General features: G+C 41.8%; 1 protein-coding gene across 4 annotated transcripts in view; it reads left to right on the forward strand.

The window, feature by feature from the left end:
- PANK4 (pantothenate kinase 4 (inactive)) overlaps window positions 1–22,851 on the forward strand; it is a gene marked incomplete at its 5' end in the record, with an annotated part of 25,964 nt that continues 3,113 nt past the window's right edge. Inside the window, 17 exons of one of the 4 annotated variants that reach the window (XM_080381270.1) lie at window positions 1–154; window positions 3,392–3,474; window positions 4,323–4,531; window positions 6,636–6,819; window positions 7,336–7,428; window positions 8,300–8,453; window positions 9,428–9,609; window positions 11,110–11,191; window positions 12,326–12,426; window positions 14,326–14,481; window positions 15,430–15,542; window positions 16,039–16,126; window positions 18,018–18,169; window positions 19,623–19,678; window positions 20,270–20,319; window positions 21,721–21,828; window positions 22,238–22,338. In XM_080381270.1, coding sequence (XP_080237396.1) covers window positions 1–154; window positions 3,392–3,474; window positions 4,323–4,531; window positions 6,636–6,819; window positions 7,336–7,428; window positions 8,300–8,453; window positions 9,428–9,609; window positions 11,110–11,191; window positions 12,326–12,426; window positions 14,326–14,481; window positions 15,430–15,542; window positions 16,039–16,126; window positions 18,018–18,169; window positions 19,623–19,678; window positions 20,270–20,319; window positions 21,721–21,828; window positions 22,238–22,338 — 2,066 coding nt within the window. Of the gene's footprint in view, window positions 155–3,391; window positions 3,475–4,322; window positions 4,532–6,635; window positions 6,820–7,335; window positions 7,429–8,299; window positions 8,454–9,427; window positions 9,610–11,109; window positions 11,192–12,325; window positions 12,427–14,325; window positions 14,482–15,429; window positions 15,543–16,038; window positions 16,127–18,017; window positions 18,170–19,622; window positions 19,679–20,269; window positions 20,320–21,144; window positions 21,858–22,237; window positions 22,339–22,851 lie in introns of those variants that run through there. The other 3 variants (XM_080381272.1, XM_080381271.1, XM_080381273.1) reach the window with 3 other exon arrangements.

Genomic DNA, 22,851 nt, shown 5'->3' on the forward strand with positions numbered 1-22,851 from the left:
ATGAGGCCAGGCGAGGAGTGGGTCGCGTTCAAAATGGCGGAGCGGGGCGGGCGAGGGAGCGGCGGTCACGGCAGTTTGGACAAGAGCATCACCCTCCCGCCCGATGAGATCTTCCGCAACCTGGAGAACGCCAAGCGCTTCGCCATAGACATCGGTAACCGGGCGGGCGCGGCGGGGGGCGGCGGGGAGGGGGCGCCGGGCCAGGACCGGGCGGCGGCTCCGGCCCGCTGAGGGGAGGCGCGGGGCCGGGCCGCCGGCGCGGGGCATGCCGGGAAGCGCAGTCCTGCGGGGCGGCCGGGCCGCCGTGGGGCGCGCGGGGCGCACTACAGCTCCCGGCAGGCAGCGCGGCGGCGGGGGTGGCGCGGGGCACGCCGGGAGCGCGAGTCCCGGTCCGCGGCCCGGGCGAGGCGGCGGCGGCGGGCGGCACTACAAGCCCCGGCATGCCGGCCGCGGGGGAGCGCCGGAGGAACGGCCCGGGCCGCCCTTGGCGCTGGGCGGCAGCCCCGGAGGGGGCAGCGGCCTGTCCTTCTGCAAGGGGAGCGCGGCCCGCGACCCCGGGCGAGAAGACGGTGGCCCGGGCCCGGCCGCCCTGGGCCCGGCTGGGGATCCCCCCCGCGACCGCCCCTCCTACCTGGCCGCGGCGAGCAGGGCGCTCCTCCGTGCCTCTGCAGCGGGCCTCGGAGGAGAAGGCGCGGCGGAAAGCTGCTGCTCCGCCCGCCCTGGCACAGCGGGTGGCTGCGGAGCTGAGGGGGCTCTTGGCAGGGGCTGGGGGCCTGCAGCAGCGGCTGGCCACGCTGGCTTCCACAGTCACCCAGAAACACCCCCGGCCCGCGCACAAGCTTGAGAACGTGACATTGCTGGGTGTTACACAAGGGCCGGACAGAGCAATGCACATCGAAGTGACACCGGAGCAGCCCGGCAGGGAGCTGTGCTGGCGTGGGGGGCTGTGCTGGGACACCGCACAGCTAGCCTGGGAGCAGTGGTTTCACCTGTACAGGTGTTCGCTGCTGTTCTGTGGAGATCTGCAAAGCCAAAAATGCTAGTTCACGTGTTTTGCTTCCGTTTTGCAGTTACTAGCTCAGCAGAACTATTTTAGTAGGAAAGCCAGAAGAGTGTTCTTCAGCCACAGTACTGTGCAGTACTGCTGTGAGCCTCCATTAGTCCTCTGGTTAACCCTACTCTGGGTGGCCTAGACTTCCTGTAGTGGGAAGAATATATGCACCGTATTATACAATTTTGTCATATCACAAGTCTGCTTCACTCCTCCAGAAGCTACTTGTTCCATGCATGTTAAAATAACAGCTGGAATTGGTCCTTTCTGTGGGTCAGAGTGGAATTAGAGTTGTGGGATTAGTTATAAAGCCTAGTTACATGGCTCAGCTGGTGTTCTGAATGGATTTAAGCCTTTAAAAACGGGGAGAGGAAGGGGAGAATGTATAAAGCATAGCATTACATACCATTTATCTGGTGATAAATTATTTGATGAAGCACCTATGTCATTATCAGTGTTGAACACACAGTATGATATTCCACCACAAGCTTTGTGATTCCTCTACTTAAGAGATTTGAAAGGAAGCTTTTCCTCATAGCACAGAGCTACTGAGCTGTTTACAAAAACAAAAAAAAAACAAAAAAAAAGCTAAGAAAACCTCACCTTTAAGGAACGAACTAGCAGAACATTGTTTGGATTTTGTTTACCAGAAATGTTAAAGCATTGGCTGGTACACTGAAGATCTGAGGTCAGGAAAGCTTTGTTGCTTTTGTTGCTCTAAGTGTCTGTCAGTGATCACTAAGTTAAACTCACTTATGTTTTGCTGGAGAAAGCTGTCTGTCTTTCTCCTATAGCTTGCAAAAAATTTCCCTGCTTATTTGAGCACTATGGAGGACATTAGAGTACTGTTATGAAGGCAAAGCTATAAGCACTAGCTGATTCTTTTTCACTTGCCCATGCTGCATTTCTTGATTACACTTGTTTATAAGTTATTAGGGTATGGGGCCACTGAATTTAGCCATTATGTTATGATCTAACACTGCCAGGTTTTTATTTGCTGTTGAGACTTTAATTTTAACCCAGTAGTAAGTCTAATTCCCGTCTTATATCATATGCAGTATGTTATAAGAGATGAATGGTAAACTTGCTGAAAGGGGGAACACACCAAATCTTCGGCAAGAGGCGAATAGTGCATGCAGATTAACATCAGCTAAACATTAGGCCTGTAGCACTGATGTGAACCTGTGCCCCGCGTTCCTGATCTGAGGGCATGGATGCAAAGTTAGAACTGACTTTCTGTACAAATGAGGGTGGTTATGGTCTGCAGTCCAGGGTACTTTTTATGCTGAGTTAAAATTAAGGGGTTTTCTCCAACAGCCAAAGCAGCTTAGAGGTTTATGAAGCAAACTGATACCTTAATCAGATCCTGATACTCGGGACTGGTTGAAGAGGCATTTCTCTTTTTGAAGGGGAAAAAAATTAAAGCTTCTTTTAACAAAAATAAACAGGCTTTGACAGCCTCCTACTTACAGGCTGAAATACCTTCTTGATTAAGATACCAGAGGTATCAGAAGCACCAGCAGGTCTGTTTTGTCCTAAGGAAAAATAGTTAGTGAAGTTATTCAGTCTAACTTCATAAATTCACTTTTGCAGGTCAGATGCAAAGACACCACAGATAGGGCAAGTGATTAAGCTCTGTTTCAAGACGGGAGTTGGAAGTTTTATTGTCTTGATGTAAGCAGACTCAAGGCCTGAAGAGAAGAGGGTGGTCTGCTCAGGCTTGCATGTTGGTAGTATCACTAACTGGTATGCTTGAGGAACATCATTCTCAGTGTTCTTTACCCCAAAGCCAAGAATAATCTTGCAGAATCATTTATTGAGTAATCTTCTAACCAGCTATGAATTTGAAGCTTGCCCTTGGAAGCAGGTTAAGAATATTTACTGAAGTGTTCCTGATAAAACACTTTTTGATTGTGCATATGGCATGCATTGCTGAACTGTGACAAACCTGCTTACAAAAATAGTGTTTTAAGCAGCAGATCTGGGGGTTTCTGTAAAGTTTCCAAACAAGATAAACAATACATGTACTAGCCCAGTGAATTAAGAACTTCCACTTATTTTTGCTCATGTTCAATCATTCCCACATCAGCTGGGTATAAGTTCAACTTGTGGAGCTCCCTCACCCCACCCCATAAGTAGTTCATTTGGAGTTAACCATGCCAAATCAGTTTCTAGACAAGGGTTCTTTGGCATGCTGCATTATGCACTTAGCTTAACTATATCTGGTTTTAGCCGAGGAAGTCTTAAAACCCAAGAACTCAAAGGTACAGCATACATAAGTTAACATTGTTTGCTCTAAGGTGAGGCATTAATCATAACTTGCCATCTTTTTATTAACAGGTGGTTCATTAACCAAGTTGGCTTACTACTCAACCGTGCAGCATAAAGTGGCAAGAGTAAGATCCTTTGATCATTCTGGAAAGGTAAGACTTGTATCATTGATCAGTTGCATGCAGTTGACTCAGCGAAGCACTGGGCTGGCTTCTCATAGTAGAATAGAGATTTCATCTGAAAGCCATCTAGTAACTTGCTCTATAGAAACTATAGGAAAGTTCTAAATAAAGTTTTAAGTATGACCTTCTGTCATATCTGTCTTTCTGAAGTAAGTAGTCACAACTTAAATGTTTTTTTAACACACATTCTAGTGTGTACTGACACTTAGAGCCATCCCTAAGTGTGTGTACTGCAGCTTAGATGAGTGTGTGGCTTCTGTTAATAACCCTTCACTATATTCCAGGGGAAATTAGACATTAGCATGGGTCTGGCAATTATTTTTGCTTTACAAGCTTAATATAGCTCTAGATCTAAATTCATGTGATGATACATCATACTTGTTCTCTTTACTGAAAGACTGATTGCAGGGCTTCAGAGTTGTGCAGCCCATGCACTGACAAATTCAGTTAGATCCCTTGCCTTCTTGACAGCACTTGTATTGCCAGCTGGCATTCAAAATAGTTATTTTCTAGACAGGTAAATGTGGTACTTCTGTAAAAAGCCCAGGCTCCCATATAAACATAACTTTTCTCATACAGAGGTATTTCATGCATGTCTAACACATGGGAGAGTTGACGATGTTCTCAGTTTAAGGAGAAATCAGATCTGTTGAAACTATATTCTTCTTTTAAAGTAGCTTGGGGCGTTATGTTTAGTAGCATTAACAGTTTCAAGGCAAAGGAAGCACAGGTATTGGTGTTCAATGGTTTAGCATATAACCTTGTTTCTCGAGGAAGGATTTTGAATGATCTGTAAGAAATTCTTTTCTCTTTTAAAGGACATAGAAAATGAACCTTTGTATGAAATATCAGTTCAGGAGGAGATTACAGCTCGACTTCACTTCATTAAATTTGAGAACACTTATATTGAAACCTGCCTAGATTTCATCAAAGACCATCTTGTCAATACAGAGACAAAAGTCATCAAAGCTACAGGTGGTGGTGCCTATAAATTCAAAGATCTTATTGAGAAGAAATTGGGGTTGAAGTAAGTGGAACTGTTTAAATTCAACTATAGGAGTGAACTTCTTTGATGAGATTTTTAATAGGCTAACTTTCCACTTTGCCCATCTGCCCTCAAAAGCCACCCATGCCACAAGAGTGAAGTGGTATAACATGTGTGTTCATCTTGATCAGACCAGGCTGAATTGACTCATTAGTCAACACAAGCTGCAAAAAGATAACTGTATCACTAATTGGCACAGTGGAGGTGCAGGAATCGAGCACAGGACTCAGGAATAAGAGTAAAAAGAAGAAAGCAAGGCATGATCGCAGCTTTTTATATATATATATATATATATATATATGTATATATATATATATATATAAAGGATCTCATTTGCACCTACTCCACTTTTAAGTTAAACTAGTCTCATGATTATAAGAATGGTTTTTGCTTTTGACCCCTTAGCTAGCAGGATTTCGGTGATGGTATCCTAGCTATCAGTAGCATGCTTTGGACATACCATTGAACTCTACTGGAGTAGAGATCTGAATACACAAAACCTACAGTGATACATAATATGAAGTAATATTTGAAATAAAGTAGTTAGTACATTTATTAGTAACAGGAATTTTAATTGGGAACATTTGATGAGGTACTGTGATGAGGTGTGTTTAAGTGTCAGTCTTTCTATTTAAGGATGAAATCCGCAAGGCAACTTTATTATTACAAGCCCAAATATTGCTGCCAAACACTTTTTTTCTTGGATGTACCTAATCTCTATAGTTGCTTAGGCACTCAAGTTAGAGTTCCAAAAGCTTCTAACACTTCTGAGCATGCTTAGAAATTAATAATTAATATAATGTACTAACTTACTGTATAGCTCCTACCTAAGATGCATAGGCCTGCAGGAGACTAAAGGGCAGTTTCATGAGTTTACAGCCTCATATGTTTCAAACAACCTTATCAAACACTGTACGGTAAAAAGCTTCTGTAAGTAGAGATAAAAATACCATTAATTTACACCAATATAAAACATTACCTGATGTTACTGGGGAGACCCTCAGGGCACCTCTCCCACTGCAGTTCTACACAGTAAATTCTTCCCTTTCTGAGGGACTGTGTTCATCTCCTTTTATACTGCTTTTTCAGATTACTTTCTTCTTCTGATAGGTAGGATGCTGTTAACCTTTTTTTCAAACCAGCCTGCATCAGTACCTTATTGGCTGTAACCAGGCATCAATTAATCAAGACAAGGAGGTGGTTCCCCCCGCTTTTCTCATGTGGTGCGCCTGGACTTTGTTTCTTTGGTCATGACATACTTAATTGGTCAACAGGCTCAAAAAGCAGCACCTTCTCCATCCTGACAAACAGAAAGCATAACCGAGATGTGTATTTGTGCATGTGTTTCAATAAGGCTTATGATATTTCATCTAAGAAATTCAGTGTATTCCATCTAAGACATTTACTGTAAATCAGTAACAATACAAAAGATACAGAAGTTTGCAAAAGTCAGTAAGTGTTAGCTGACTTACAGAATTTAGATAAGATGACTGATGTAGTTATCGTGTTCCCAGACTCCGTACTCAGGATACGTACTGTTTTGAATCCTGTGTTCTCATGAGAAGCCTTTTTGTCCTGTCTTCAGTAATCCCGGTGGTAGGCTCCTCGCTGCCACTTCCATCTGTCACAAACAAGTGTTGAAATGTTCAGGGGGACCTTTTCCTTTATTGAGAAGGAAGGAGAAAATTACTCTGTGTTAGGAAATTGTTTTGTTAGGTTAATTTCCCGTTAAGTTTCCTGACCTACTTTATTGCACGGGTGCACATATGCTTGCGCTAGCCCCAGGGTGCTAAAGAGGCAGTGTAAACAGGCAAATAGGGGAGCAGGATTATTTGTAATGACAGCATGGTTAATATAAGATTAAAGTTACTGTAACTACAGCCTAACTTCAGGTTGTGTGTTCTGGCATGGCAGATGAACATCAGAATGTACGCAGATGTAGGTCTCATAAGATGTCTGGACTTTTGCCATGTGGTGTGGGTTACTATCTCCTGTTTGTAAAGTCTTAAAAACAACTGTTCTAAAAGCATACTTGCTTATCTGTGACGCTTATGTAAGGATGTTTTTTTCTCCCCTTTCCCCTCAGAGTAGATAAAGAAGATGTAATGACCTGTCTAATTAAAGGATGCAACTTTGTGCTAAGGAACATACCCCATGAAGTGTTTGCATACCAGAAAGATTCAGATACAGAATTCCGATTTCAGATGAACCACCCAAATATTTTCCCTTATTTACTGGTGAATATTGGCTCTGGGGTTTCTATAGTGAAGGTGAGTAAAATTTGTTATTGTAGGATTTGATAAAGGTGATCTGGTTTAGACTTGTAGTTGTTTCTTCTTGGGTAATACAAAGTTTAGAAAGAAAATAAGGACTTTTTTTTATTTATTTCCATTTCTTACAGAGTTATAAATGCTTTTCCATTCACTAGCATAGTTTCTTTTTAATGACATTTGGTGTTTAGAGAAGTTGTTACATTAACTGATGAGGACAAAGACTGTCAGATCAAAGTGAATTTTAATATTTGTTGTTTGTTTTGGTATGCTGTTGAGGGGACCAAATTTTATGTCTGTATTTAGGATTATTGGCCAAGAATTAAGTACAAACATTCCACAAACTGCTTGTGGTATAAGCCTGTGGAACATGCACTTCTCACCTGCTATGTAGACAGTTAAATAGTTCTGCCTACACTAATTCCACTGTTCAGAAACCCCCCACATGCTCTCATATCTGAGTCTTTATAGTTATAATAGGACTTTCTAGACAAATCTGCCGTGTTTTATTGACAGGTAGAAACAGAAGACAAATTTGAATGGATTGGAGGGAGCTCAATTGGAGGTGGAACCTTCTGGGGTCTTGGAGCACTGCTCACAAAAACAAAGGTATTGACGTGTCCTTTAATTCCGTTACACATTACGGTTTCAGGGGTTCCTCACTTAAATGTCAAGTTGGCCATCTGCCAGAATAAGGCTGGATTTAGTTCTGCTCTGCCTAACGCAGCTCTTAAATTGTGCTGGTTTTTGCTGTCTTGAAGATCCATGTGACTTAAATAGGTGTCCCTAAATGTCAGCGGTGTAGAAAAAGCTAGAGTTACATATGCACCAAGTAAGAAAATGTCAAAGGGAAGACCCATACTGGCAATGTTTGTTTGATGCTTTTAAAAGAGAAATCTTAGAACATGAAAATGTCTGCTCTTAATTGTCTCTGATTTTGTAGAAGAAGAAGTCAGGGAAGAAATTAGGGTTAACAGACAAAATTGTATTGGGGTAATGCAGATTGCACACAAGTTTCATTTCAGGAACAGTAATGCATTTCTGCAACAGTAAAGGCAGTTTTTTTGGTTTTAAACATCTTTTTCTTACGCTTCAAGAAGGTCTAAGGGTGTTTGCTCTTAGTTACTGTGGTTCTGACTTTCCCAAGATAAGAGATGCATGAGGCTTCTGTTTTATATGTGCTGATCCATCTCTAGCTTTCAGGGGAAATTGAACAAATTATTTGCAGATAACTGAAGAGGATGGCTGTGCTTTTCATCATTAAAGGAGCTCCACTTAAGATCAGTCTGTTGGATGAGATACAGACTCTGTATAAGTCCTTGTAATTAGGAATAGTGTAGTTTTTGCTGGCAGGGTGGATTTGTAAGACAAGCCACCCCACCCTGTTTTGATTAGTAAAGCTGCTGCAGAGCTCTGGGTTTATGGGGAAGGTTCTCTGGCTGTCCAGGAAAGCTAAAGTAACTCTGCTTCTCATCCTCAGAAATTTGATGAATTGCTTCAACTCGCTTCAAAGGGCCAGCACACAAATGTAGACATGCTGGTGAAAGATGTGTACGGAGGCGCCTACCAGACCCTGGGGCTAAGTGGAAATCTGATAGCTAGCAGCTTCGGGAAATCTACTACCGCAGATAAAGGTATTGGTATATAAAAGGTCTACCCAAGATTTGCTTTACCCAAGATAAGCTTTACCAAGTTAATGCTTTACATTGCCTGTCAGCGTGGATTGGCTGCTTGTGCAGCTTCCTGTGAACACTTCAAGGGATGGAAAAATAGTTGCCAGCTTCATCAGCATAAACATATTTGCCTTAGCCATTTCCCTGTGTCATGGGGGAGGGGGGACTTGGAGCACTGCTTGAGTTGCTCCAGTTATTTGGAGTTGTTGGCTGCATTTCTTCTCCTCATTCGTTTCAAACCTCTCTTCTGGCCCTTGGGAATCTAAGGTCTATAATGATCTTACAAGTGGAGCTGGAAAATAACCATCAGTTCTTTTCATGATCATGCCTGCATGTGTTTTGCCTGCATAATATTTTATTGATTAAAAATGTGACATAGTACTGCCTTACAAGCAGACATTCAGATTTTCAGTTTGGGATTGCAGAAGTCTAGGCAAACGACAAAAATAGCTGTCCAGGTAGTTAATATATTCCTGTGGGAAGTGTATGTGGCTTTCGTGGTCCAGAAAAGAACCTACGGCAGTGATTTACTATAATTTGCAATTTGATTTGCAGTATTATAATAAAATGCTTGCAGTGCATCTCGGGTCAAGATGGACAGATGAACCATCATCCGTGTTTCCTAGAGAGAAGAAATTGAGTTCTTGCCATTTGCTGTTGACCTTTCAAGCAGGTTTCTTTCAAGCAGTATTTCAGAGGCTTAGTGTGTTTTTCGTATCTTTAGTCAAATACACACTCCTTGCTGTTTGAAGGACTTTCTTTATAAGAGATTTTTGGCGAAGGGGGGTGGAACACCTTTCTTCTACACACATAAAGAAACTGGTCAAACTCCGTAATTATTTCCCTCCAGCTGTAAGCTATCTGTTAGAAGAGTACAGTCCATTTGAGTATTCTTCATCTGTGTTTAATTTTGTTTACTGTTTCTTTCCTTTAAGAATTTTCCAAAGAAGATATGGCAAAAAGTTTACTACATATGATCAGCAATGACATTGGTCAACTCGCCTGCCTCTATGCCAAACTCCATAACTTAGATAAAATATATTTTGGAGGATTCTTTATTCGGGGTCACCCTGTTACCATGCGCACAATAACCTACAGTATCAACTTCTTCTCCAAGGTAATGAAAACAGAAATTTTCCTAATAGCAAAGTCACGTGTTTAGTTAACTTTCTAGGTTGTTGGGAGATTTTAATAAATGAATTTGCCCATGAAATAAGCTTAGAGGGCGGCTGTTTAGGTAGGTAAGGCAGGGCTATAAAGATCTGTTGTGGGAGGGGTAAAATCACTGTGAAATGCCTGGGAGTCCTGCCTGGCCTCCCTTTCTCTCCCTCCCTCTCTCTTTATTATTATTTTTTGGTTGACAGTCTGTCTTGTAGCTGCCAAGTTATGAGTTTTCACTATTTTCTTAGATAGCTTAGATATTGTTATTCAATTCCTCTTGCTGATTTGCCTCTATTTCTTTTCACATCCTAGGCTGTGCAAGGCGGGATTGTTCTGCCAAGATAGTTAGCAGTTAGTATCAGTGGGGGGTTTTTTGGTTTTTATATGTTGTTCAAAAAAAACAAACCAAAAAACCCACCCAAAAAACAACCAAGCTGTAGTTCTTTGCAGGTTTTGAGGTTGTGGAAAATAGTGAAGATTTCTCACTAGAAAACCAAAAGTCAAATCCAAAAGCTCACTTAATGGTTGTCACAGGTATATCAGTTCCTGCATTTTTGCAATTTTATAGAATAGGTGACACAAATATTTTTCTCATTTTGGTGCTTCAAGCAAGGGGCTCCCGTGTGCTGCTGTTTCCCCCCCTTTTATTTCACAATTGCATTCCCTTTCTGTAAAACTTTGTTTGGTTTCAAGAAAACTATTGCAAAACTGCAGCTTTAGGTTCATGTAAGAATAGCTTTATCAGTGATTCAAATCCAAATTCGCTGTGAATTGCAGCTCATCTTTTACTGCAGCTTGTCAGTGTGAACTGTTCTTACAGTCGCGGCTGCAGACGTAGCTGATTTGCCTTTAGAGAAGGCAGCGTCTCACTGGGATGGAGGGTGTCCTTACCCTCCCTAGCATTCGTCTACTGCACTGACAAACTAATTTGATGGCAGAAATGCTTGCCTATGGATAGTATACAGTGTCTGTATGCTGTTGAGTGTTGAATAGCAGCGTAATGAAATAAAGATAATGAGCAATGTCTGGAATGTGTTGGATGCAGTGGCAAACACTTATGTTGGTGACCTAGAAATCAGATGACCTTACATTTCCAGCCCGTTCAAGCAAGAGGAGTTGAATATTCATGGAGTGATGCAATTGTCTTTTCTAGTGAAGGCACTGGCTTCCCTCTGCTTCTGTGGTTGTGCAGGCTTAGAATACACACCACTGTGCATGCCTTTCCCCCCCTCCCCCCCCAGCTGTTTAATAATTGTGGAATGATGTATGTAAGCAGTTCCTCCTGAAGCTGTGTTTCAGAAGCAGGGTGAAAGTTACTGAATGTGTTAGAATGTAGCACAAATGAATATTACCATCTTCTAGTTGTTTCTATTAAATATAAGTGTAAAACTAGTGACAAAGAAGTACATGTTAGCCATCAGGGACCATCCAATTGCAATGTTTCATATTGTGGCAGGGAGAGGTTCAGGCATTGTTCCTGAGACATGAAGGCTACCTGGGAGCCATTGGGGCATTTTTAAAAGGAGCTGAACAAGACAGTAAGTACAGCACTGCTATGTTCTGTATATGCTGTGTTCTGAAATGTCAGTGTAATGTCCAAGTGTCTCTTAAGAGGCTGCATGTAAAGCTGTTGCCTAAATAAATACATTTGGCACTAATAAACACAGATGCTGGGCTTTGGTTTTATATATTCTGGCAAGGACATCTTGATTTCTCCTGGTTTTCCTGCTCACCTTTGAGAAGCTGGCAGGATTTGGCTCTTCGCTGCGTTTCTGCAAAGAGCAGTCATAACTCTAAATCAAATTGGGGAAGTGTGGTCTCTGAGAGCTTTCCCCTTCTTTAAGAGGCCAGCTTTTGAATTCAGTTAATGTACTGAAGAAGACCAGCATCTCAGAAATGTGCTCATTTGAGAGTGAAAAGCCTCACAGACATGTAAGAAGGATGAGACACTTCCGTCCAGCATTCTTTGGGTACAGGGTGCTTTGGTTGAATTCTGCCACTTTTCTTTCTTGTTGATGTGCTGGTAAGCTAGTCAGTATATTAGTTACAGTGGAGCAGATAGCGAGGTTGTTAACAGTACTTAAAAAATATTAAATGTACCGCAGAATAATGGATGTGGGATTCTTTTCATACCCGTTTTATAGATATGGCCAAGGAACCAGCTACTGAGGAATTAAAGATGTTGCTTTTGCAGCATGTACTCTACATCTGAACTTGATTAAACTTTTCCTTGAAAAAAAAAAAGAAATTGAGAAGTAACTTTAGTGTTTATATGAAACTTACATTACACTTTGAAAATTTTGTAATTAGATTTTGTTAATAATGGATCTAGTTTAGAAATAAGTTATCTCTGTGTTCTATGATAGTGCTTTGAAGGCATGCTGGTTACAGCCCCTGATGACAAGGAAAAGGGATTAAAAAAAAAGAATGATTTTAGAACTTTAATTCTTATGTCTCATTCAGGTTGAAGCTCTTTAGAGCGAGGTAATTCACTGAGTGGTTGAAACATTTCTTTTAGGGGTTAGAGGGAAAAATTGTGTTTACTGATAAAAACAAGGGAAGATGGCTTTTGTAGTGAAGCAGCTTCTCTGAGGGGGTGCTACTCTAGACTCACGGGAGTATTTTCAGTTTTATTTTCAGATTATGTGTGTCTCTGTCTTTCTGTTTTCTAGATCCAAATCAGTATAGCTGGGGAGAAAATTATGCTGGGAGTTCTGGTCTTATGAGCACATCACCTGATGTTTACCCCATGCAGAGAACAAGGAGTGGTACAGTATGTGGTTGTCTTTTCTAGAACTAAGTGCCTTCTCGTAGTAATGGTGATTTGAAAATAGACGGTTATTCTGAAGCCCCTGGGACTCCTGCTTACCAAAAGAAGTGACTAATATGCTGTCTTGTCTGACGGTTTGATGTGATGTCTCCTAAAATCAGATTGTGGCTGCTACTTTGTCTTGTTCTCCTTCACCAAAGCAGGGGAGGGGAGCATTCATCTTTTACCCTTTCTCTGAAGTAGCTGGATTTTGCTACAGCTGAAATACTGTGCTTCAGAATTTTGAATCTGATGTTCCACTGTCTTTAAGCAGCATTTACTTATTTCCTATGAGCAGAGAAATGTATAATTGGACAGAAGAGCATGAGCCCAGTCATCTCTTAAATACCCTGACAATACAGTAATTCTGATTTCACAGTGAAACTGGCATATAGTAAGCAATCAGGAAATACATTCAGGTTTTTAAAGTATCTAATGCTGCATCTACTGAAAAGCTTTTGAAAAGAAGCTAGAATAGTGGAGCTCGTTGTGTTTTGCTGTCTCTTACCAGTCTGCAGGTCAGGGTTTTTTCATGTCAGGTTTTTTAAAATTTCTTCCATCGTTGATTTATCTCCTCCTGGTTTTCAGGACTTAGTTCCCGGTACTTGCTGTAGGGGCAGGGAGCGGAGGAGCTGGCTTTGGTTAGTGGCTCGGTCTTTTTAGGCCTGAAGATGAGGGGGAGAACTCTTACTGAATAGTAAGACCTTAATAGAAGTCCACTTTGATGGATTTTGTGGGTTGTGCCTAGATGTAAAAAATATATCTAATTTTAAGCCCTGCCATAACTGAATTTATTCTAATGAAATTGTGGATTACAAGTATGACCAAAAAAAATAACATCGTGATCCTTCTTAATCATAAAATACATGACAGAATATTTGAAAGTGTTTATGCAGATATAAATATCTCCTCTTTTTTTTCAACCCTTTAATCTGTGAAAAGATCTTTTTTTCTTTGTTTGTTTTGTTTTTTCATGCTGGCAGTGGTACAGGAGGGTCAAACCAGCTGTAATGCACTGTCCACAGCTGCTCCATTTTGAATTGTTCTATTGCTTGGCACTCACTTTGTTCACGTAAACTGAAATCTCTTCGCAACAATCACAGCTCAGAAATGTCCACTTCTCAGCAGTGAAATTAAAAGACAATTGTTCTATAGCAACCACTTCGGTTTACATACACAAAGTCTTACTACATTGTGGGCTTTAATCTTTACGTACCCTGAACATTTCTAGCCCATGCAGTGTTTGCATATGCAATGCTGTTTTGATAGTTGTATAAAATAAATGTGCATAGGTTTTTTTAGATGCAAGAAGCGAGGCACACTTTTTGTACAAAGCTGTGTAACTTTTTGGTTTGTATTTCAAAACTTCTGTAACGTAAATACAACTTTGTGTGACATATTTCACATGAATTTAATCTCTATCCTTAGAAATTTGATCCCAAGCATTGCTTTCACAAGGCATAAGGAAAAGATTTGGAGATTTGATCAGAATTGTAAAATGAAGTTGTGACACAGCATAGCAGCGTTCCTTTGCAAATAAGCCTACGCTGAGCTCTCTGTGCTTCTGTCTTTGGGCCTGATAACCCCACAGATTTGACAGTACTGGGGAGGAAGGGAAGGAGAATAAAATAGAGGGCCTATAGTAAGTTTTCAACATGAAACTTGATGATCTCTGTCGATAGGGTGGGCATGGATAAATAGTTCATGCAGGGAAGTGGATCATTTATGATGATGTATGCTCTAATATGCTTGTAAAGCTGTCGGTCTTAACTGTGGATGGACTTCTTTAGCCCTTGTACTAGTTTAATTTGTAATGAATAAATTTCTGGGTAAATTCTAATAAATTTTTCGTTTTTCACCTAGTTTGACATGCTTGAAATGGATAGGTTGGAGAGACCGCTTGTTAACCTACCACTGCTGAAAGACCCATCAACCTATATTCCAGACACCGTTGACCTCACAGACGATGCCATGGCCAGAAAATACTGGCTCACCTGCTTTGAGGAGGCACTGGATGGGGTAAATGTCACAAACAGTCATGTCTATGAATGACACAAATATTTAGCAAATAAATCTGTGGACCAACACGTTTACCCTGCAAAATATACCTGCTGTGTGTAAGTACAGTTCCTCTTTCCCCTGATAACAGAGGCTCCTGACTTTGTCCCAGTCTCCTAAAGGAAGGGCTTGGTACCTTCACAGGCAGAAATACTGTTCTCCTGTGGTGCTTTTTCTTTTATTTTTTTAAGGCGTTTTTCTTCCTTTAAAAGGCACCACCTCTTTATACAGAGCTGGCAAGCAGGATGGTTATACAGTCAAAGGTCAAAAAGGCAAAGGCTAAAGATATTTACTCGCATTGTGATTACTCATGGGAGCAGCCCTGCTGACTTACCGCCACTTCTGCATTCAAGGGCATGATTTAATCAAACAGGAGTTAATTTTTTCTGCACTGCGAAACTGATTCAGTTAGTGCATGCTAGTACTTAAGAGCTATGTATACTTAGTAAGTAAATCCAAATCCAAGACTTCACGAGTGTGTGTCAGGAGGGAAAGGGCTGGGAAGAACACAGGGGTAACACATTGACTTGACCTTACTGCAGTAAGGAAAAAAAGAACACAAGGTGTCGATGTGAACTGTTAAATTTCTGCCTGTTTCTCCTCTTGTGTGTGCACGTTTTTTATCTTTTTTCCCCTCCTGTAAGAAGTTAGAACTTGGGTTTCATTTCTGAAGGTACAGTCTTGGAAACAAACTTTACCTCCTTTCTTCTCCAAAGATTTATTTAAAATAATTCTTCAGTGGTTGGAGTAAGAGAAAGCTGGGAAGTGCTGTGTGGGAGGGACTGGATAGTACGCAGGCAGTGAACCGTGTAGCAGGTGGAGGGGTTATTTTTCAGACTGAACTTCAGATCAGTTACATGGAGGAAGAGCTCATTTGGGAGCTTCAGTCTTGCCTCATTCCTCTACCAGGTGGCAAAGCGTGCTGCAGCCAGCCAACCGGACTCTATTGATGCACTGGAGAGAGCTGAAAAGTTCCGACAGAAATACTGGAATAAGCTCCAGACACTCAGGCAGCAGCCTTTGTAAGTGTTTTTATCTTCCCTTTTCCGTCACGTGTTAGTTCTGTTGAGCAGAGCAAATTAAAAGCTAACTAAAAGCTAATTAGGTTATGAAGCAGGGCAAACTGAAAGCTAAGTAGGCTGAAGGCTATAGCAAGTTGATGTGCCAGATGTCAGGTCCTCTCACAGAACATTTGGCTCTCATGTATTGGAATTTAATGGGAAAATGATACATAGGCAGGATTTTTTTTTATAAAAAATTGTTACATGATTATTAAAAATGACAGCATGTTAATTCAAGTATCTGGCTTTGCTCTGAACATTTTCCCTCTCTGTATTTAAATAAACCTTGTAGTAATTTAACCATTGAAAGACAGTGTTTAGCACATGTAGCATGTAAAGACAAGTGCTTGTGTGATGTGCTGTGACTTATGGGGGAAACAGAGGGGGAGAATGACTTTTTTCTGCTTGAAGTAGTTGATCTCTTTTCCCCCTCCCCGCCTCTTTTCCCTTTTTAAAGTGCATATGGTACCTTAACAGTTAGAAGTCTTTTGGATACAAGGGAACACTGTTTAAACGAGTTCAATTTTCCGGATCCCTATTCAAAGGTAAGTCGTTCTTGCTTTACAGGGTGGACAACATGTAAGTTCAAGACACTTTTTCTATACTCTGAAACTTCATATAAGTAATGACTTACAGGGGAGCGATTAGAAACTGGCTGCCTTGCGGCAGTTTTAAGCAGGTGGTGGTTGTCACTGGGGAGAAACGCAGTGGGGCGTGGGTTATAAAGCCTTGGACCTCCAGCGTGCTCACAATGAGGCCACTGCTAACGAAAAATATGACCAGCTTCAGTTGTCTGATACTTCTGAGAACCAAACTGGTGGTGTCAGTCCTGTTCCTGATGAGCGCCTGGTGTCTGTCATCAGACGCTATGGTAACGTCCTACTTCCGTGGGGAGGTGTCTCCCTCTCTTTGGAGCCGAGGAAGCTGCATGGAGAAGCCTGCACTTCTGATGGTGGAGTACCTCACGAGTCACCTGAGAATTTCAATTTTGAGGATAGTCAGTTTATTTGCCTTTATACTGAGGCTACTCCTGCAGTCTGGCAGGCTTCAGGGATTTTTCTATTTTTTCTCCTTATTCTCATAATTCTCTTCATGGTGTGGAAACCATTTTCAAAATTTAAGCTATCTGTAGCCGTATAAGGACGTTCCAATAAATGTGTAAATTGCCAAGTGGTAAAAGACACTTGACATCGTTGTGGTTTAGAGCAGTTAACGATCTCAGCAGCTCCATGCAAACGTCCCCTGTGCTACGAACTCACTGTGTTCCTTTCGCTGCCTTCAAATGCTCTTGCTTGTCTTTCCTCCCTCCACCACCTCCAAGGAAAGGAAAGGAAGGGGGGTGTTCATGAACCGATAGCCACCCTCCCCCACTGCCTCAGGGCCAAGAAAGGCCCGAGAACCCCCAGCTTCACACATTCCCTTACTTGCTGAGGCAGCCTGCCCTTAACCACTGTGCTGCTTCCCCACATATTGCTGTACAAGGGTTCTGGATCACTCTTGTCATTTTTGAGATACTCAGTAGAGCTGGGCTGGAGGGTGGCTGAAGGCATAACCTCGAGCTCTTGCAAATCTTCGTTGCCATTGTGCAGCTGTTTACCCTTTGTATTTTACTCTGCAACATAATGTGGTTGGGGAGAGAATGTGAAGTCAGTATTTTCTCAAAAGTCACTTTCTGTAGCTCTGATCCTCACCGCTTCTCTGTGCGGACGTAGAAATGACACAGTGCCAGTGTCTGGTTAGAGAGTTTTTTCTGACTATTGATGTATTTCTACAAAATACATAGAAGGTCCTCCCTGGCTGTATTGTCAGGTGTTAACTTCCACTCTAAGAAGGAAGTAAAAAACAAGTGAGGCGGCTTTTACTTATGTTTGATTTTTGGTAATTCAGACAAGATATTGCCAAGAAAAGATCTCGATGTGAGGATGGCACCCAGTATCACTTTCAAGTTTTTTAAGGTAACAGGCTATGTAACACTGATCTCACTGGAGACAGAAGCAGAGAAAAAAATTCAAGAGCTTCTAAGCATCTGGGATGATGAAACTCCTGATGCAAAACTAAAAAGTTTTTGTAAAACTGCTAGTGGTAACCCTTCTCATGGTAGTTACCTGGGTTTGACGGATCATGTTACTACTGAAAGGTTTTTTGGTGTGTCCGCTCTCTGTCCCTCCACCTGCTCAAGATCTATTGCACCTCTAACTTAGTGAGAAAAGTAATTCTGGGGCTACAGATCGTATCCTACACTAATGAAGCTTTTCTTAGAATCCCAGGAAACTTTTTTCTTGTTGATACTAAGCATGCCGATAACAGTAACTTGTCGGTCCATTAGAGGCCATGAACGTAGAGGAGAATGCTTGAACGTGGTCTTGGGACCGAGACAACCAATGATGGGTAAGAAATTTTTGTCTATAAATCCAATGTTTCATGTCTTTCTTACAGGTAAAGCAGAAAGAAAATGGCATAGCCTTAAAATGTTTTCAAAGCGTAATCGAATCTTTGGATTCATTAGGCTGGGAGGAGAGGCAGTTTGCTCTGGTGAAAGGACTTCTTGCGGGGAATGTCTTTGACTGGGGAGCAAAAGCAGTCTCAGAGTAGGTGTTAAATATTTTAAAAGCACCCTTTTACGATACAGAATATCCAATTGTTCTTTTTTTTAAAAAAAAAAAAAGTGCAGCAATCTAACTTTAATTGCAGTTTGTATTTCACCTTAAGCAAATGTTCATTGGTTATTACATTGCCAGGCTTTAAATCTGGCAGACTTGTCACTGTGAGTGCTTGTGTTTGAATTAAGTGATAAAACATTTAATGTTCCAGTCTGGCTGCTTTGCTTGTAGCATTGTTATTAGCACTGCTTTTGGATATGTGTTGTACTACATCCCTAGCACAGAAAATACACTATTTTTCTCCAACTTCCAGTTGTCCCGACAGCACAGTATATATTCAGCAGGCTGCAAGTTTAGGTTGGGTAGTCTCTTTTGACAGCCAAATACTAATTATTTTTGATCAACATGCACTTCTATTACCATTTGGAGAGCTTTTTTCCTTCTATCATGTCAGCAGCCATCAATTCATTTGAGGCTATTAATGCCAACAGTCTTGAAATATTTTTGATTTTTCCAATTCTAGAACTTTTTGTGGGGCTGATAATACAGATCTGAGAGAGTGGGAGGGGGATACTCTTTTACAGCTGACATTCAGCACTTCCTTCCCCTTCCTGCATCTTTGAGGAGTTCTCCCTCTGATTAAATCAAGTCCATTAAAAACAAGGTGATTCAAGGCTACGTGGGCATTCCTAGTCTTCTGGTACTTCTGGTGTTTCCCACAACCAGAAACTTGAGCTGACAGCAGTCAGAGCAGTTGGGCTACTTGCCACTCGTGTTAGCGTAGCTCTCATTCCCTTTAAGGAAGGAACTAAAATGTACAGACTGAGTTAAATATCACCTCGTACTAGATTCAAGGAACTCAGGAGACTGGACTGGCAAGCACTGCCCACATGGTGTCATATTTTAACTGACAGCTTAGAGTCTAGCCATCTCATTACGTAAATCCTCACACGTACATGTTCGGGGCTACTTCACCATACATATAGCCAATAGCAGTAGCTTTTAAAACTTGTATCTGGTTATTTTAATTCCCTCTTTTCCCATGCAGGTACAATTTTAAAAAACTTTTGTAGACCAGTCTTCAAATTAGACTTTGTAAAGCACCGTTTTACCATGCAGATATTTTAAATCGTGACTACATTTTGTGGTAGCCTTCAAACTAAAAGATATCTTTTTTTTTTTTGCCTGTAGTCTAGTGCCTGCAAGCATTTGTATATTGCTGAAGCTTTTTTCTTTGAGCATAAGAGTTCTTAACATACATCTGAACCTTTTGCTCTTAACATAAGCACAAAGTATCTGTTTCTCGATCATTGGACCTATCCACCCTGCCCACTACAACCCGTGCAGTAAAATTGCTGACCACCTGCTAAAGAAATGCTTGAATTGCATTTATGTGAGGTGAAGTTGCTTAACTGTACTCTTTATTTCTCTTCTGATACAGTGTTCTGGAATCTGAGCCACAATTTGGATTTGAAGAAGCCAAGTCAAAACTACAAGGTATAGGGAGCTCGGTGGTGGTGGTTGGAACTGGATATTGTGTTAATACGAGAGCAGAGGAGAGTGTGAACGTGTTTATGGTGGCAGTTCTGCTGCCCAGATGACAAGAAATCATAAGCGCTTGCTAGGGTTATCTGAAATCCAGGCTACAGAGTTTCGGTGGAATGTTCCTGTTTGTGTTCCAAGGAACTGAAATCTGAAAGCCTCTCTCCTTGAACAGAAGTCTCAGCCGCACAGATATTCAGAATGTCTTGCCCATGCTATTTTTTGTAACTGTTCAACCCTGTCAAGGAGACACATAGTGTCCTGGGAGGCACTACACCATCCCTGCTTGGATGGGTCCTTACGATAGCTGACTTGCATTACTTCATTGCTCTATTATGAAAATTCCATTTCAAAACTGCTGTAATTGAGCTGTTCCCATCATTAAGAGCTTAGGAGCTCTTTGAATCTATACATTTAACATTCAGAGCCTGAGCTCAAATGCTTTACTGCTTCAGCATCTGTAAAGAGACACCTCCTGCTTTTCATAGCATACAGAATTACCATTTGCCAAAATGAAATGCTAACGTGATTTTGTCTGTGACACAGAGCGTCCCTGGTTAGAAGATTCCTACAGTCAGTGGCTAGAGCGACTGAAGGTATGACTGTGATTGTTACTAACCATTGAGTAATCAAATGTGTTAATCATAAACCCCCTTATTAATCTTGGGTTTTTAACAGATTTAATGGAACTCTGTACAAACAACTCAAATTGTACTCTGTACAACTCTGTACAAACACAGTGCCAGTAATTCAGCAGCCTTATTGTAAAGGAAGGAATAGAAGGAATTAGCCAGACACGTCATTACTCACCAAGCTTCTTAGCTGAATTCCTTTGGAAGCCGCAGCGTTTGGCACCCGGCTGCTTTCAGAGCTGCCCCAGTAGCCATATCGTGTCCCTGCTTTCTAAGGGCACTTACTTCTATATAACCAGACCCATAATTTTGAAAACATGGGTCCAAATGTGACGTTTGGGTTGTTCCTCCATCTGAGTAGCCGACCTAAAAATTACATTCATTCAGGAGCCTGCTGAAAGTTAGCAAGCTGAAAGTGATTAACTTATCAGCAAAGCTTTCTTTGCCCTGTGTGATCTCTATTACTGTTTAATTAAGGTTAATTGAAAAAGTTTTGGTTGTTGCTTTGTGTAAATATCTATGTGGGAAATGAGAGCCAAAAGGTTTGATACGACTACTGCAAATCATTACTTACTACAACTTAAACCAAAAGTAACAGCTAGTCTCGTGTAACAGTGATAACTGAGGAACTTCAAGCAGTGTCCTGACAACATAGTTATTAGGAATTAAGCATTGTTCACTGTCAGAAGTCTTCTGCTGGTATGAACTGGAGTGAACCAAGTTTCATAACATCAGATTTAGAAGAAATTAAAAGGTTAATGGAGAATAGGAAATATCTTTTCCTTTTAGGATGTCACTGCCCCCAGCAGTCCATCCTGCCCTTTCCTGGCAGAAGGGAATCCTGTTCACCCTACACCATGCTAGCTTAAAACAGCCACCAAGGTAGGTTTACCCTGATAACCAACGCGTTCAGTAGGCAGCTGCTCCTGGTATTCTCCAGCCGCATGGCACGAGGCGCCGCTGGCCATGGCCCAGCCTCAGCAGCAGGGTTTCAGGCCTGGCTGCCCGCTGTCCGGAAGGCTCTGAAGCACATTCCTGTGCAGAGCTGTGGCAGTCCGGCGTGTCTCTCGCTGGCAGAGGGTAGGTCTTACTGGTGGAGTTTGAAAGACCTCTCTCAAAGAAAGCAAAAGTAACTAAAGGCTGTTTCAAATAACCGTGCCAAGACAACATGAGGGAAACCGATTTCTCCTAAGACCAAGGGTAGGTGTTGGTCTGATGAGTTATGCTGCTACTAGATAACCAAAATTGCCAGTCATTTAAAGATATAAAATGTGGGCTCTTAAAGCGAGTAGTTGTAAAGAACACAAACTCTTCACCGAAATGAACTGTAAACTCAACCCTGAATACACCGGTTTTCTCTTACAGGAGGGTCCCCCTCATAAATGTGCCTTAATTTTCGCAGATAACAGTGGAATAGACATAATTTTAGGAGTCTTTCCTTTTGTCAGAGAGCTCCTGTCTAGAGGGACAGAGGTAAGTGGTTGTCGTGAATTCACTGTGTAACGGAGCTTTGGTAACTGGGGAGAGGTTTGTCACCCACCTGCCAGCAGTATGCATTACCAGGCTGGCTCCTAACATCTACAGTGGGAATAACCCAAATCCCTGGAACTCCAGCGTCCAACTTGGTAGGCTGTGGAAGGTCGCAAAGCAAAGCGAGCCTCTGTCCGAGCTAAGTCTGCTGAACAAGGGTCTGTAACGTCAAAAGACCTGAAATAATGTTTAATTAACCGAGGGAAAATGAGGACTGGGCCTCCAGCCTTTCTCTTCGCATTCCCTCTTTTGTAAAATAGGTCAGGCAAGGGTGATCTTAAACAAACGAGCAGCTCTGATGCCGTACGTGGACTGCATTAATCGGTGAACTCTTCTACCACCCTTACCGCAGGTTATATTGGCTTGTAACTCTGGCCCTGCCCTGAATGATGTTACCTACAGCGAGTCCCTGATCGTTACTGAGCGGATAGCGGCGATGGATCCAGTTATTCAGTAAGCATCTAACCGGTCTGCGCTACGTGCTGTACAGTACAGAGGAGGAAAAAGCAGGTTCCTTGTTACATACTTAGTTCATATTTAATTGTGTTTATTAGTGTCTGAAATCTGCAACCTGGAAGTAAGCTAAGGCAGATCATTTACTTTCATTAAGGTGAAAAACTGAGAAATCGGATCTTTCTTGAACATCCATAATTATATTTCTCGTCTGTGTCTTCCCTGATAAGCACTCAAGCTACTAAAACCATCTTTTTCCTACATTAAAATGAATAGAGGAAAAACAGGTGTTCCACATACAGAGCATCCCTGGTAGAGGATATGTGGCTGAAAATAATCCTTTTGCTCAAGGAAACATTATGTTTCTTGGTAAAATCCTGGCACAAGAAGAAGCCTTTGCACAGCAGACTTAAGATACTCATTGCCTGGCAGTTAGTGGATTCGCATGGCCCTGCTGAGGCAGCTGTTTAATGGTTTTGTCTTTTTTTTTTTTTCTTTTTTTTTTTTTGATAA

This window comes from Falco punctatus, assembly GCF_963210335.1.
Source record: "Falco punctatus genome assembly, chromosome: 3".
Classification (NCBI taxonomy): Eukaryota; Metazoa; Chordata; class Aves; order Falconiformes; family Falconidae; genus Falco; species Falco punctatus.